The sequence below is a fragment of the Silene latifolia genome, chromosome 3, assembly GCF_048544455.1.
Source record: "Silene latifolia isolate original U9 population chromosome 3, ASM4854445v1, whole genome shotgun sequence".
Lineage (NCBI taxonomy): Eukaryota > Viridiplantae > Streptophyta > Magnoliopsida > Caryophyllales > Caryophyllaceae > Silene > Silene latifolia.
Window position 1 is genome coordinate 27556725 of NC_133528.1, and position 16673 is coordinate 27573397.

Here is a 16673-nt window from a genome sequence, read left to right on the forward strand (position 1 = left end):
AAACCTTGGACTAGTAGTTGGTTATTAGGATTGTTTAGACTCCCCTTTTATCTTTTGTCATTCGAGGGATATATTTTCCCTCACCTTTGACTATCACGTTTGTATAATTTAATTTTATTTCCGCATTCTTTATTTGTCTTTTAGTTTTTTATGAACCCGAGCTTTATAAACTTTAAAAGTCTCAAAAATTTCCTAAAATTCCGCATATTATAAGTTATATTTTCCGCGTTATTGCGGGGGTTCACACTATTTGTTCTTCATCATACCACCTAAAATACCCATATCCATGAGTTGAATTAGGGTTTGAAAACTTGCATTTAATGAATCTTCTTCCAAGGTTCTCTTGTGTCCATGACTTCAATAAGGCTACTGTAACCCCCACATCTACACTTAACAACCCTGTAATTGGACTCAGAGTAGGAAGCCCTAGACATTGTTGTTGCTGCAAGATTCAAATAACATAAACCCAGATTTCGGAAAACCCTAATTTCAGAACGAGATTTAAAAGTAATAATTAATGGAGTAGAAGGAGAGAGAATGAATGAATTGAAAGGAATTGTTACGTGATAATAGATTAAAAGAGAAAGATTCAATGAATAGCATCAATTGAGCAAATACGAATTAGGGAAGAACAAAGGGTATGAGAAATTGAAGAAGAATTAATGGAGTTGAAGTAATTGAAGGGTAAGGAAGTGAAGAAGTGAGTATGTTATAAAGATGGGGGAAGGGTATAATAGGTATGGGAAATATAACTTAAACTAAACATTTGAAATGAATGGTCAAGTAGGCTTGTTTAATGAATTGGTAGTGGATTTTTAACGAAGCAAAAATTATGGTAGCATTTTTTAAACTTTTTTTACTTTGATAGCAGTTCTCAAAAATTAGTTTACTGATAGCAGTTATAAAAAAAAAAAAAAAAAACTATATAATTTGTTGCGCCAGACTATAGCACATTTGTGTTTATTTATATAATAAGAGCAGCAGACAGCAAACAGAAGTCAGCTGTGAACTGAGTCATCCCCAACATCCTGCCTGATTCATCATTCTCCACAAAACTCAAACTCCTCTCTTCATCTCACTCTTCTCTCTCTACACACACACACACACACACACAGTTTCTCTCTTCTCTTCTTTCCTTCAAAAACCCCATTTTCAGCTCACTTTCCTGTAGATCATCAACCCCATCAACAAAATCTCCTAAAAATTTCACGACTCTTTCATTTTTCTCATAAAAAAAACCCTAAAAAATCTGTAAATTTGACCCTTTATAACATTATCAATCATGGATTCTGATTCTTGGAATGCTTGTTTATCTTCAATCTCTAAAAGATATCAATCTGGGTTCCAATCTCGATCAGGTATATAACTTATTATGCAGAAAGTTCATTTCTTTTACAAATTTATTGCTGAGTTTTAATGTGATGCCAGCATATCCGTCTTAAGATTAAAACGGTTCAAATTGCACGTAGTTAGAGTTCCTAGTCATTTTACTTTTGTCCCATCTATCTATTTGATATGCCCGTCTTAAACAAGAATTATGTTGTTTAATCTGTATTGGGGTTGGTGATTATAGATGTATTTATGGAGTTTGAGGAGATTGATGGAGATGATGATATAAGGGAGGAGTTTCCATGTCCATTTTGTTCAGAGTATTTTGACATCATTGGACTTTGCTGCCACATTGATGATGATCATCCTGTTGAGGCCAAAAATGGGGTAATTTTATTTTTTTATTCATATTTTGTCAAAAGTCTTATTAAAGTTGGTAGCTTCATTAGCTGGGTTTTTTTTTTATTAGCTAACAATTTTTCAACTTTATCAATGATTATCTTGCTGTGCCCAAAATTACGCTGGCGGTGCCAGGATTTTTAGGATAGGGTGGCGATTGAGTTGAATGGGCTTGGAGTTAAGTTGAGTTGATTAGGCTTGTATTGCTATAGAAAGTAGATAGATTTAGGATAGGATGGTGATTATATGATTGTATATATTAGTAGGATATTGGGGAATGTCAGCTCTGTGAGACTGTGACTGCTACTGTCTAACAAATGTGGCTAAAAAAAGTGTAGCTGTTTAATGATTGCGGAGAAGGCTTAGTCGGATCTACATGGTTCAAACTTCAAAAGATTGCGGTATTTTAAGTCATGCTATGAAATCCTGAGAAAGGGGTCATGTTATAAGGTGGACTCAAGAAGTATGGGGATTAGATATTTAGATTAGATAATAGTTTTGTGGAAGGTTTCATGTGAAAGCCTGGAAGACTTATTTTCAGTAGATTAGTTTGTGGGTACTAATTACCACATAAGTAGGTTTTTTATACCTTATAAACTACGGAGGACTAACTAATGTAACCGCTCTTTTAAACCCTTACCTTAGCGGGACTCTGATGACTTAAAATGGAATCTTTTGTTCATCAGTTTCCCTCCACTTCCAAATGGTAACCTCTCAATATTTTAGCTTAACTTCTGGTTTATCCCTCAATTCTACAATTGTTCACCTCTCAGGTAACCCCATTCTTCTATCTTCATTGAAGGTTTTTTTTCCCCTATCCGCTTCTTATATGTTCTCTCCCCTGTTCATTCTTCCATGTGTAAGCATTGTGTCATATTCAAGCATACCTTCTAGTGTGCTACTCCCTAGTCCCTCCAGCTCTTCAAGTGCCAATATAGCATCCCTTTCCTCTTGTAAAAGTGTTACTTGATAAAAAGTTTAAACCTCAGAAAGAAAGAAGGATTTTTGATTCATAAGGCAATCTAGAAATAAGAATTTATATATATTCTGACACTGCAAAAAATTTATTGAAATACTACGAGAGTGGTAGTGGTGGTGGGGGCAAACTTGCTTTCTGGGCGGTGGTTGAGAAACAAATTCTTCAAGAGAGATGGTGGTGGTGAGTGGATGTGGGATTACATAGTTATGTAACATGTCTGGTGATGATTGATGGCATGGTTCTAGTTAATGTAAAATGTGTGGTCCTATTCTAGTAAAGGGAGATCAATTGAATGCGGTGAGGTAAATTTCCGACATTGTTAAGGTCAATCTACGCATGTTGGGTTTCGGGAAAGTCCATCAGGCTGCTAAATACTTAGGGATGTTAAGGTGTCAAAGATTCTTGAAATACCTTATGGAATGTGGATTACTCATGTGTTGGAGATGAAGAGGATCGTGGGGAATAAGGCTGTTTGTATTCTGGCTGATGATGCAATGTGTGACACAATCTTTACTCACATGGGTTTGGAGACTGAAAACAATATTTTGGGATTCAAAGAAAAGAATGATGGGAAGTTGAAAGAAAAGGTGAGTATTACCAGCAATGCCGACGTTGGTAGTGGCGGAGGATCCATTAGTCCTGACTAGGGTGCTTGGATGACCAAGGTTAGTGTTGATCTCGAGTGGCCGAAGGCTACGTTGGAGGGTTTCGGAGCTGTTCTAAGGGAACAAACAACAGGGATGGCTTATATAAAGACAACGATGACTGCTGAATACAATGTGCAGCGTCACTCCTTAGGGGAGTTGGTGCAGTGGGCTCGGAGTTAGGCTGGGCCAACAAATGTAGTCTACCAGGTTGGCCAACTTTGATGGGCTAATTGCAGGCTTGCAGCTATGCCACGACACTCAATGCTTGTCTGGACCACCTCTGATCCATTGAGTACAAAACCTGGAATCTCTAGCCATCCTACCTTTATGCTTTATCCTAGCTTTTGTCACCTAGACCTCTCTTTTCTTTCGGAGTTCTATTCTATTAGTTGTGAAAGTTGTGAACTTCTTATGACTTGCATGGATGATGTCTAGGTCTTTTGGACTTAATCTTTTGTGATGGATGCTTTTAATTATTAATCTATGCACTTTATGGTATTATTTTAGCCTTATTTTCTTCTTTTCTATGATGTCAAGTGAGGGAAGATAATTGTCTTGAGTGCGTCATTTGCGTAAGTTTGTTCCTTGTTAAGATCCTTCGTCTGTTAAGGTTCACTCTCTTAGAATTAGGGAGCAGTATTTGAGTTTGAATATTTGAATCTCCAAACCCATTTAAGTAAAGATTGTGCCATACATTGCATCATCAGTGGGAACACTAACATCCTTGTTCCCTACAATCCTCTTCATCACCAGCACATGAGTAATCCACATTCCAAGACTCTTTTACTCTCATCTTTTCTCTTTCCTTTCTTAACCAAGTTTCTCCCCATCACTATGCATTGGTTTCATGTCAAATTCCACTGTGTGAGTCTTACTTGTGTCATTTATCGTATCACATGCCAGTCTTATTTTCACTCCCATCTTCCCTTTATTTATTATACTCTCTTTGTTTCATTTTGGGTTTAAGATATACTCCCTCTGTCCCGGTCATTTGTTGTCCTTTTCCATTTTAGGGTGTCTCAGTCATTTGTTGTCCTTTCTATTTTAAGAATGAACTTGATGAGTAATTTGATCATTCTCATTCAATTTGTTCCACTTGTCATTTAGTTATTGGTCTTTTCCCCATTCCTTGGTCTTTGTGCCAAAACGAAAAGACAATAATTGACCGGGACGGAGGGAGTAACACAGAGAGGTGAATTATTTAGGCTATTGTATGGAAGCCTTCGAGGAAGTATTTTTGTACTTCCATGTTATTATAGAGGAAATTTTGGCCCTTTCAATGGTGATTTAACTTTTTTCATAAAGGGTTTTTCCTCATGGAAATCATTGGTGGGATTTTATCATCTTTCATTAACTTATTTCTTTGTTCTTTGGTTGAATTAATTTGCTTTCATGCCCTATTTACCCCTACAATAAGAGACAAGTCTAAGAACAACTAGAATCATAGGTCAAAACTATGTTTAGATCATTGGCTGAGTTGAATTGACCTTGGAGAACTTTTAAGATGATCTTGTTAATGGATTGTCGAAAGAAAGTGTAAAATGGAATTGCGGAGGTTAAAGCCATCATTGCTGAAAACATTGGTCAACCATCTTATACAAGCACCATAAGCTCGATGCATATCCATTTGCATAGGCTTGCAACTGTTAAAAGAGTGTTGGCCGTGCTCATCAGTAGGAAAGTAGTGATTTAACATGTAGTGGAAAGATGTTAAGCAAATGTGTCGGAAGATGGCTGCTTCAGTGATTTGATAGAATTTAGAGACGTGTGAACAGGCAAACAAGGTGGCTCGAGTTAACTTGTTCCAATTTGATTGGGCTAGTTCATTCAAAGAAGGGAAGAAGGTTCTTGTTTTGGTGTATTTTAACAAATGAACAAAAATGTAGTGGAGGAAGCTGAATGATGTATCCAGTTATTTCTTACTTGTTCTCCTTGCACACTTGACTTGCATTTAACCGTTATAAGCAACACGCAGCTGGGCAATTGGGGCGAACTATCTTATCTTATTTAGATAAGGACAAAACAGAGACAAGTTTCTACATTCCAGCATTTTTATACATGATGTGCAACTTAACAACTTAATGTCGGTAATACTCCATGTTTTGTTAATTTGCCAATGGGAAACAGCACCCTGATTTATGATTGAAAAGAAAGACATGTGGATTCCTTTGTGAGTTAGCCCAAACTGTTGGAATAACACTGTAAATGTCACAATATCTTGGTCTTTGATAAATTGGATTTTTCAGGGGTTTTGACGGCTTGATTAACTATCTTTATTTTACTGTACTATCTTTTATTATACTGTAACAGTGTACGTATTATTGATCTGCAGATATGTCCAGTTTGTGCTATGAGGGTGGGTGTCGATATGGTTGCACATATCACATTGCAACATGCGAACATATTTAAGATATCCTTTTGGCGTCCAATATGGGTTCTTTCTTTTTTAGTATGATTTATTCCTTGCCTTCCATACACTCTTCTTAGTTTAAAAAAGCGCGCCTGAGGTGCAGCTAGGTGCAAGGCGAAACTGAGGCTTGCAAGTACCGTGAGACGCACGAGGCGTGACTAGCCAGGCCGCTAGTCCGCCAGGCGTTTTACTATGCAAATCTTTATTTTTTTTGCCTGATTCTTTTATTTTACCCTTCTGTTCTCCCCTTATAAATACATTAATTTTCAGTTATTTACATGTTAGCCCTCTTTAAAAACAAACATGACACGTTTCACAATTTTTTTATTTGAAATATACATGTTTGTGAAAAATCAGTGCACATATCTCATGACAGTGGACCTTGCGCCTCATCGCCTTGAGACCCCGTTGCTCCAATGTGTCTTGCGCCTTCTCAAACTAAGTGCTCTTTATGTTGTACAATCCCCCTCTTCTCTTTAAGGAAGAGAATGTCAAACAAGAAACTTGTTAACTTAAGAAGTGGGGATCATAGAAGCTTTCAAGTCGTTATCCAACCATATGTTTCTCATAAAATGACCTTTTTGTGTGTGTCAATACTTAAAGGCAGTCTTCTTATGATATATTTATGGAAGTTGAAATGTAAGAGATGAAAATATAACATAAGATTTAGTTACCCTTTTCTGAAATGGCAACACGAAAATACCTGCTATACTGATCTATTCTTCAGATGTGGGAGATACTTTGTTTTCATGATCTTGCAAGCATTGACTTTGCGCGGACGTGAAGGATAACCTTTCATATTTGAATTCCTTGACTATAAGTAACGTGCAGCGCAAGAGAAAATCACGTAAAAGTGGATCTCATTCTACACTTTCGCTGTTGAGAAGAGAACTACGCGAAGGAAATTTACCGCCAATCTTTGGAAATTCCTCCTCGTTATTATCATCCAATGCAGTGCCTGATCCCCTGCTGTCATCTTTTATATTGCCCATGGCTGATGAATTTATGACTTCTCAGCCTGTGTCATTATCTGAGACAAGCTCTACAAAGAATGCCAGACAGGGTAATTTATTAGAGAGGTTAGTTTGCTCCTCTTGTTTTTACTTTATTTTTAGGCGTACAATTGTCCTTCCTCCGATGGAAATTGATTGTCCGCAATTGAATGTGATGGTCAACTTATGTCAACTTTCACTATTAACTTCTTTCTATACGATATGTAGAGATACAATGAAAAATTGGTTATACTTTTTTATAAAAAACTAGGGTTTTTCTACGTGGTACCATTCTGTTTGGTTGAATACTACGTTGTACCTCATGTTTTACAAGCATTGCTGATACCCCTAAACTTGGTAAATACGGAGTACAAAATAGTTCTTAGAATACCAAAGTGCTGCAATTCGAATATTTTAACATTTAAAATTGGAAAGAAGATATATTTATGGTTGAGTAAACGATATTTATGTTAATGGTTCAACAAACTATTGCCAAAAAATAAATCAAAAGTGCATGAACTGAACATTTAAAAGAGTCAGACTAGGCTAGAGCATTTCGGATATTTTGACAAGTATTCATTAAGTTTAGAGGTACCAGTGGGTGTAAAAACTAGGATTACTACGTAAAATTTAAAAAACAAAAGGGTATTACGTAGAAAAACTCAAAAACCTTTATCATTTTTAAATTGCTGTAATTAGTAAATTAGTATATACTGTGAGAAGATACGAATCAAAGTCCACATCATTTGCCAAGTAAGTCGAACAGAAACTATATCTGATAATGCGTATTTAGTGGAAGAGTATGTACCTAAGATAATTCTTTGCTTAGGTAATAGGGTAATACTTCCGGAGCAGTATTCTTCTCTGCCTCCATGAATGTGATGCATCATTTCAATTTTAAGTGTGGCTGGTAGACCCGGCAAACGATTCGGGTCTGTCATATATTCAGGCAAATCGGGTTCCGGTTAATGAAGTGAAATTTGACATGATTCCACATCGCTGAAATTTTCAATGTTCCTCCTAAAAAAATGCTTTCGACATCTAGTGGTTTTTGCACATTATATCTTTTCTGTGCAAGAAAGAATGCTGGCAAACATGAAGGCATGCAACACTGCAAATTTTTTTTGCTCAAGTGCCAACATAACTTAGTTCAAAAGCTATCCAACACGACATGTGCAGCTGAGTCAGGATATCATAGAAAGAAAAGTTCCATTTCTTCAAGCTTTGTGTACTCTTTTTAGGCTGATTGCAGTAAATGTTGTACTTCTGGTCTATTGTACAACATTACTCCTGATGCCTGTGGTGAGGTAGGAAGGTTACAGAACCTTGGCAAACGGAGGGTTACTGGATGATCCATATTGCGGTGGTGTTAATTTGTGAATCTGAATGTCAATCTTTTGCTGTTACAGGAATTTGTTAACACCTCCATTGTCGATCAAAGATCAAGAGGAGAGGGTGAGAAGATCTGAATTTGTGCATGACCTACTGTTCTCCGCCATTTTCGATGATTAAGCTGTGAAGTTGTTGGTGTGGTTTCGGGAGACGGTGAATGTAGGAATAAATGTAATGTAATATTGGGTGTGGGATCTAGTCCTAGGTTCAAATGAATGTAATTCTTGGTATGATGTGCGAAATCTTAAGTTAATGAAGAGGTATGTATCTTGAAGGTTATCCTCAAGTATTCTTTCCAATGCTCATCCAAAGTGCTAATGTTGAGTATAAAAGACTACATTTTTTCACCTTTTTCCGCCTTCTGCTGTGATACACAGCAAATATTTCACACACATTACGGACTAATCATAACTATTTCGCGTATCTAAGAACACTCATTTCTCAAGTACAAGTACACGTACATATACATTAAATTGAATTGAATTTTCGTATTGAACAAAGAGTTCTCATATTGATAAAAAAGAGTTGTTTTGATGAACACGCCCTCTGATTTGGAAATACTTTTCTTTTGAACGTTTTCGTATTAGTTACTTCTCCTATCTTGCAAAAAAGTTTATTTTTTTTTAATTTTTTTTTTTTTTTTTTTTTTTTGCAATCACATTCAACTATACAAGTATACTACATCACATTCATTTTTTGCATACCATCCGGTCAGTCTGAACTCGGGAATACTGACTGGAGTCCAAGACATCTAGTTAAGTTCGAAAAATCACTTACCAGTTGATCTAAATACTCATAGATACTAAAACACATTTACAGATAAACAAATTTAATTATCAACTTAAATCCAGTAAAATAAATCACAAAACTTCATACGTAAACTATTCATGGGAAGACCGATGTTAAAGAAGACAAAACAATCTCTAATATCCCAGGAAAGAACCATAAACAAACACGTGGCAACAAGTTGTGGAGTGCATAGATTCTTGTATCCTTAGGACCTACTGACCTAGGTAGCAAAATATATGCCACAGAACAGCAGCACATCCTGCCAATCTCATGCGTTATCTCTTAACCCTTCAACACCAATATAATATAACCCCGTTACTCTTTTCCCCCTCATTTTCTTCTGGCTCTCATTACTCAAACCACATTTCCAAATACAACCCATAGGCCATATCACAAACACAAAGAAAAACCACAATTTGATGCATTTTTTCATTGATTTCAACTGAACTTTTTGCTGTATTTCAACTGAAATAGCTGTTTTTGAGTGAAATCTGAAGTACCCATTTGAAAATTCTCTCAAAAATTCAATCTTTTTGGTGTAAAACAATGGAGTTATCAACTAAATTTCACAATTTGGAGCTTATTTCATCATCTTTTCTGACAGGTTCTGGTTCTTCATCTTCTGCTGCTGCAACTTTATTGGATGCTAGAAAATCCTCTCTTTTACCTTTATGTTATCAGTTTAGTACAGTTAAAGCATGTTCTTTTAGTAATAATTCATTGAAATCCCCAAAACTTAGAAACCCTAGGCTTAGGTTATCTCAAATTTCATCAAAGTTATCAGCTTTAGCAGTGGAAACAACTGATTCAGATACCCAAAGTAGGGAAGAGATTGAAGCATTGTTTTCTAGGGATTCTAGTAAGGATTATGAACAAAGAAGGGGAAATAATAGGCAAAATAATTCTGGTGCATCAAGTGTTTCATCTGGGATTAGGTTAGAGAATATTAGTAAGGGTTATAAGGGTGTAACTGTGCTGAAAAATGTGAGCTGGGAAGTGAAAAAAGGCGAAAAAGTTGGATTAGTTGGGGTAAATGGTGCAGGGAAGACTACCCAATTGAGGATTATAGCAGGGTTAGAGGAACCGGATTCGGGGAATGTGATTAAGGCTAGAAATAATATGAAAATCGCGTTTTTGAGTCAGGAGTTTGAGGTTTCCTTGAGTCGGACTGTGAAAGAGGAGTTTATGAGCGCGTTTAAGGAGGAAATGGAGGTTGCGGAGAAGATTGAGAAAGTGCAGAAGGCTATTGAGGGTTCTGTTGAGGATTTGGAGTTGATGGGGAGGTTGTTGGATGAATTTGATTCACTTCAGCAGAAGGCTCAGGCTGTCGACTTGGATATGGTTGATGCTAAGATTAATAAGTTGATTCCTGAACTCGGGTTTTTGCCTGAGGATTCTGATAGGTTGGTTGCATCTTTTAGTGGTGGATGGCAGATGAGGATGTCTCTTGGAAAGATTTTGCTTCAGGTATTGAAACTGAGCCTATGACGTTATTTTCAATGGTCAAGTATATTTGGTTGTGCTTCTTTTTACTGTTATTTTGCAATTCTCACATGATTTTCATTACGGGTCATCCTAAACAGCCATTCTCTGGTTAAGACAGGGGTGATGATTACCATACGCCTTATTTGCGGTAGCTCTTGACTCTTGAGGCACAGGGTGATTGAGCTTATTGTGATTTGATAGAAACTTTATTTGAACTTATTGTCATCAATTAGGGTTTGCTTCACTTCAATAAGTGCCTGCTTCCATTTTGGATGAACTGATTGAGCTAGGTAAATGCCTGCTTCCATTTTGGATGAACTGGAAATTATAGATGTTCTGACCCTCGTATCTTTGCGAACCAAACAAAACCTAGTTATCTGTTATCAACCCCGCAAACAATTTCAGCTTTCCGTAAATTTGATTTACAACCAAACAAGCGCTTGAGCCTTGATGTATGTAAACACAGGACTTCGTCTTGGCTATATTTAAAGTAGTGGAAAAAAATATTCCTTGTTATGCTGTGCTATTAGCTAATAACATTAAAATAGAAAACTTGAATCTCCTATATTTATAGCAGTAATTGTCATAAGTATCGTAAAAGTAGTGTTGTGGTTTATCCTTCATACCTTCTTGTATACGACTGTTGGGTTAATACTTAGTAGTGGAATGATATGGCTTTTGAGTGTCAATTGACATGTTTATGACTTGCATCATCCCAGGATCCTGATTTGTTGCTTCTGGATGAACCCACTAACCACCTGGATCTCGACACCATTGAGTGGCTTGAACAATACCTTAACCAGGTAGATGTTCCAATGGTCATCATATCTCATGACAGGGCTTTCCTCGACCAGCTTTGTACCAAAATTGTGGAAACAGAAATGGGAGTATCTAGGACATTTATGGGAAACTATTCAGACTATATAATGTCAAAGGCAACTTGGATTGAAACTCAGTTTGCTGCTTGGGAAAAGCAACAGAAAGAAATTGAACAAACAAAGGACTTAATTAACCGAGTTAGTTCTAATGTAAGTAACAGCCGAGCTTCTAATGCAGAGAAGGTAAAATATTCTCCCTCCCATTTCCATTATTAGCAGTTTTTTGCTTTATTTTTTTTATTTTATTTTATATAAGAAACCAAAAAACACTTGGGAACATAATGAAACTTATACTGTTAGATTCATAACAGAAAATGTTTTCATGAGGATAATATATTCGATAATATTGCGCATATATTTTGAGAGAGATTTATCTCGAAATGAAACTGTCCCGTTCTTAACTTGTCTCATAAACTACACAATGAGACCATCTCGTTCAGTAACTTGTCTTATAAATACACTATGAGACTCTCTTATGTAACTTGTGCTGATTTTGAGTGTTATTCCGTTAAATTAATTGTACTGTGCTGTGGCCTTTCAGTCTCTAAGTTCACATGCTATTGTTTCTTTACTGAAAGTGTAAAATAGTATTCCTACGATTTCCATTAGCAGAGGCTGAAGTTTCTCTATTGTAATGTTATCATGAGCTTAAAAATATTGTGCTCAGTTTCTAATCTATCGTTACTACGGTTTTTTTTTATAGAAATTGGAAAAGCTTCAAGATGAGGAGCTAGTTGAGAAACCTTTCATAAGGAAACAAATGAAGATCAGGTTCCCTGAGCGTGGGAGAAGTGGAAAGGCAGTTGTAACTATTAACAATTTGGACTTTGGCTACGGTGATAATGTTAGTTGAGCATCAAACTTCTTTCCCTCTTCTACATTAGCCGAGCTCACATTCGATTGATCTTTATAGAGTACATTTTTTTTTTTTTTGAGCCAGGTGTTATTTCGGAAGGCAAATCTCACAATTCAACGTGGGGAGAAAATAGCTATCATCGGCCCTAACGGGTGTGGGAAAAGCACCTTATTAAAATTGATAATGGGTTTAGAGAAGCCTACTGCTGGTGAAGTTATTCTTGGGGAGCACAATGTTCTCCCAAATTATTTTGAACAGAATCAGGTATGTGACAATTGCCACTATGCCTCACAAGTCACAACTCACAAGGCACTTCGGGTACATTCCCGCTCAAGTTTTAAATTGGTCATTTCAGATTGGGTCATTTTGGCAGGGTTAGGGTTGGGTCGTTAAGGGGTTTGAGTCATTTCGGGTACATTCCAGCTCAAGTTTTAAATTAGTCATTTCAGATTGGGCCATTTTCGCGCTGGCTTGTTTCAGATTAGGTGTACTTTGCTTTGTTCGTTTTGGTTGGTCAATCGGTCAATTTCTACCTGAGACTCTAATTATTACAAAACTTTCTAATTTGCACTGACCAGTGTAATCCAAATATTTATCACCCATAGTTTTTCTTCCGCCCACCTTTACGTTGTTCTAAAGGCATTCATTCTCTGTTTCCAGGCTGAAGCGCTGGACTTGAATAAAACGGTGCTCGAGACAGTAGAAGAAGCTGCCGAGGATTGGAGAAGTGATGACATTAAAGGTCTTTTAGGACGATGCAATTTTAAGGCTGACATGCTTGATAGGAAGGTCTCTTTTTTAAGTGGTGGAGAGAAGGTAAATTTTTCGCACAAAAATTCCTTCTTTTTCCTGTGAACGCTTCCAGCTACAAATTCTCTAATTTTCTGATTTTTCAGGCACGTCTGTCTTTCTGCAAATTTATGGTCAAACCGTCAAGTTTACTGGTTCTAGACGAACCCACCAATCATCTGGACATACCTTCAAAAGAGATGCTTGAGGTTGGTTGGAGTATTAATTGTTTTGGTCATTTTTACAAGCAGTTGTTATTTTAATGTTTCTGTTTTCATCTCAGTAAGCTATACAAGAATACGAGGGTACAGTGATTACAGTTCTTATTCTATTGTTTCTTTTTTCGTCTCAGGAAGCAATACAGGAATACGAGGGTACAGTGATTACAGTTTCTCACGATAGATACTTCATACGCCAAATTGTTAATAGAGTAATTGAAGTCAATAACGGAGTTCTGCAAGATTATGTTGGTGACTACAATGTAAGCCTTTTTGTATCTCATCGTCTCCTCTCCGTGTGACAACTATTGTCCATACTCCCTACCCCATATATTGCCTTTTTGAAAAAATTCTTAAGGTGCCCTCAAGGCATCAACTTTTCTTAGGTTTAGTCCCGACTTATACGAGATTCCCACTGCACTCCCTAAGGTTTTTATTATGCAAAAAAGGACAAGTTTAATACATTGGTGCTACCTGAAATGCTGGAGTTAATTATAGACTTTGTTTCGATCAGTTCTGAGTTTTGAAATCACCATGATTTTCTGTAAACTGTAATTCTAGCACGCAACCAAAAAAAAAAAAATTGACTGAACACCCCTTTTCAGTCCATATCTTTAATGACCGGTTAATTAGCCGAGACTTATAGAAAGGGGAATGTCATGCAGTATTACTTGGAGAAGAACCTAGATGCAAGGGAAAGAGAACTAGAACGTGAGGCAGAGCTTGAGGAGAAGAACAGCAAAGTAAAAGCTAAATCCAAGATGTCCAAGGTAAGTTTGTTTGTAGCCGATATGCATGGATTATGCTTTATTATGCTATCGGTTTATGAGGTTAGTAATAATTGTTTATGTAACAGGCTGAGAAGGAGGCTCGGAAAAAACAGAAAATGCAGGCATTTCAGCAGGCCAAATCAAAATCCAAGGGGTTAAAGAACGCGAAGAGATGGAACTAAAGGGAGTGACTTTCGGTATTTTTTATGAAGGTCCTCTTGTTACTACCCCGTCTGTCTCCCTGTGATACTGCTCCAATGCGGAATCTATATGATCTTGTGTATATGTCAAAGTATAGTCGCAGAGGGGCGAAGGTTGTATGTATTTGACCCTCCCTTACCTTGCTTAGGGCTAAACAAAATATCCGAGTATACGAATATTCAGTCCTATGTCCCGTCCGGAATTTTGGATTTGAATCACTGTATCGGAGATTTTGGATAAGCAGCACTCGGTGATCTTTGTAAATAGCTATTTGGGCGTCACTCTATTGCAAGAAAGAAAATATTATAATTTTTTTTCCGGACAACACAATATAAATTTGATCCCTTCATCTATTTATTCCTATGTACTAAAAAAAATCTATTTAAATTCTTTGGAAGCAATTTTTTTAGGTTATGTTTTTTTATGGGCATGATTTACTTAATCATTAACATGAATGACCATTATACCCCTTTACTTTTAATGCCCTTCATCTACTCTATTGTCGCAATTCAATTATTTCTCTTAATTTATTCCCTTCAACTACCACGAGCCAACCACCGCCACCCCACAACCACCATGCACCACCCTCACCCGCTGTCTGTTCTTGATGACCTCCTTAGACCGGCCATCGGATGATCTCCTCGGACCCACCCCTTCTAGATTCGCCACCCACCCAATACATCTCGTTCCCTAACAACACCGGGCCACCCCTGCCACCACCCCGACGACAAATACTAACCATCCATAAATGACGATCAAAACAGTCCCACATCAGACAAATACTAATAAAAAAAAGTCTGAAATTCCATCTTGTGGAAGTTGTTAGAATTAGCAAAACAGAGAGTTCTTATATATTTTAAGTCTCTCAAGTATTGTCTTAAATAGCTCTTATAAGAGTTTGTATTAACGGCACGTCCCAGTTACAATAATAACATACAAATATTAATCACGTAAAGCGATTACATATTGGTGATATTATAATGTGATTATAGAATGGTGCTAAATATACGTAAATTGGTTATTAATTTGTCATAAATAATGATAATTTCTACACTAAGATAGAAAATTTATTAAATATAATAAAATCAGGTGTTATATAAAAAGATCGTGAATACACAGACAAATCAGATCAATAATTAGCTTTTTACTTTGATAAATAGTAGAACTAAATCTTTTTAACTTTCAAATATAGGTAATTATTATACCTCATAACATTTGAGTAAGACTAAAACACAATGTTATTTTTAACCATTTATCGAAATCGCACCGGAAAAAAAAAAGCATTTTACATTTATTTATACATTTTATTGATTCCTTCATTTCATATTAAAATTCGTGTTAGAAAAAAAATGTAATTAAAACAATTAGATTAGTAAAAATATTTATTCTATATTCCCAAATTCGTGATCCTATGATATAGTTAAAAAAATTATGAAAATAATATAATTAAATTCATGGTAAAAAAATGTTATCATTAAAGTATAGGTTTCGTATTATTTGCACATATTACAGATGATATACTTCTTAGTATGTTATATATCCTAAATTGAACGTATAAATAATAGAATTGTCCTACATCGAAAGATTAGCATAAGGTGGGTGATCTTATGATTATAAATAAAATGCATCCTTGAAACTTAGGTATCAACCCAAAATATTTTGAGCCTCTCAAATACTGTCTTAAAGAGCTCTTACATTATGATATAAAAAATAATGTGGAGAATGTTTTAATTAATATCATACACACTTCCTATTATATTTAAGTGATGTTTATAATTTTTATATAAATACTTATACATTTCATTTGACAAAAAAGTATCGTGAAAAACAAAAATTATGGAAATTATATAATTAGATACGAGGTAAAAAAAATGTTACCTTTAGAGTATATATTTCTTATTATTTGCACATATTTTAATTATGATAAAAAATAAAAAACAAAAACGTACGAACATAGTATGTTATTTGTCTCACATTTAAAAATAATATAGATATGGTTAGTATATAAAGTATAAAGAGTCGAATTGGGGTGATTATATATTCCTATGATTATAAATATGAGTCATCTCTGAACTTACGTGTCAGCAACCTAAAATCTTTTGAGTCTCTTAAGTATTGTCTTAGAGGTCTTTTATTAGAGTTTCTATTATTATCTCTACAATAGCTAAATTTATTTAGGGTAATGCTAAATACAACCCACTGGGTTGTATTTAAGCATTAAATACCTTCTGATGGGGCATATTCTGCACCCGCTGACCAAGTCAACATATTGACCAAGGTCAAAGCTAAAAGACAACAAGCCAAAAGAAAAACGGCCTAACCGACAAAGCCTATCGGCCTGTCACTTGGGTCTCGGCTCGGCAACTAGCCGGCCGAGAGGCATATCCGTGTACTCGCATCCAGTCCCCTCGGCATGGAGTCAACCAGGCCTGCCGGCCTGTCATGGGTCCCTCGGCCGAGGGTAAGACAGTCTTTCCACCTGCTACGCCATTTGGCCACTACGTGACAAAAGGTGAAAGTCTATAAATACTCCACATCT

At 36.2% G+C, this 16673-nt stretch overlaps 2 protein-coding genes across 2 annotated transcripts; both read left to right on the forward strand.

The window, feature by feature from the left end:
• The first annotated feature begins 950 nt into the window (after positions 1-950).
• On the forward strand, positions 951-8497 carry LOC141647447 (protein DEHYDRATION-INDUCED 19 homolog 3-like). The gene is made up of 5 exons (XM_074455625.1): positions 951-1358; positions 1574-1716; positions 5687-5764; positions 6590-6843; positions 8166-8497. Exons 1-5 carry the CDS (start codon positions 1283-1285, stop codon positions 8266-8268), a joined length of 654 nt encoding a protein of 217 aa, XP_074311726.1. The 5' UTR covers positions 951-1282; the 3' UTR covers positions 8269-8497.
• A 669-nt stretch (positions 8498-9166) lies between these two features.
• LOC141647448 (ABC transporter F family member 5-like) lies at positions 9167-14491 on the forward strand. Its single transcript, XM_074455626.1, has 9 exons — positions 9167-10404; positions 11142-11483; positions 12004-12144; positions 12241-12420; positions 12817-12972; positions 13053-13154; positions 13298-13426; positions 13829-13933; positions 14020-14491. The coding sequence occupies exons 1-9, from the start codon at positions 9484-9486 to the stop codon at positions 14113-14115; spliced, it is 2172 nt and encodes a 723-aa protein (XP_074311727.1). The 5' UTR covers positions 9167-9483; the 3' UTR covers positions 14116-14491.
• Positions 14492-16673: the final 2182 nt, after the last annotated feature.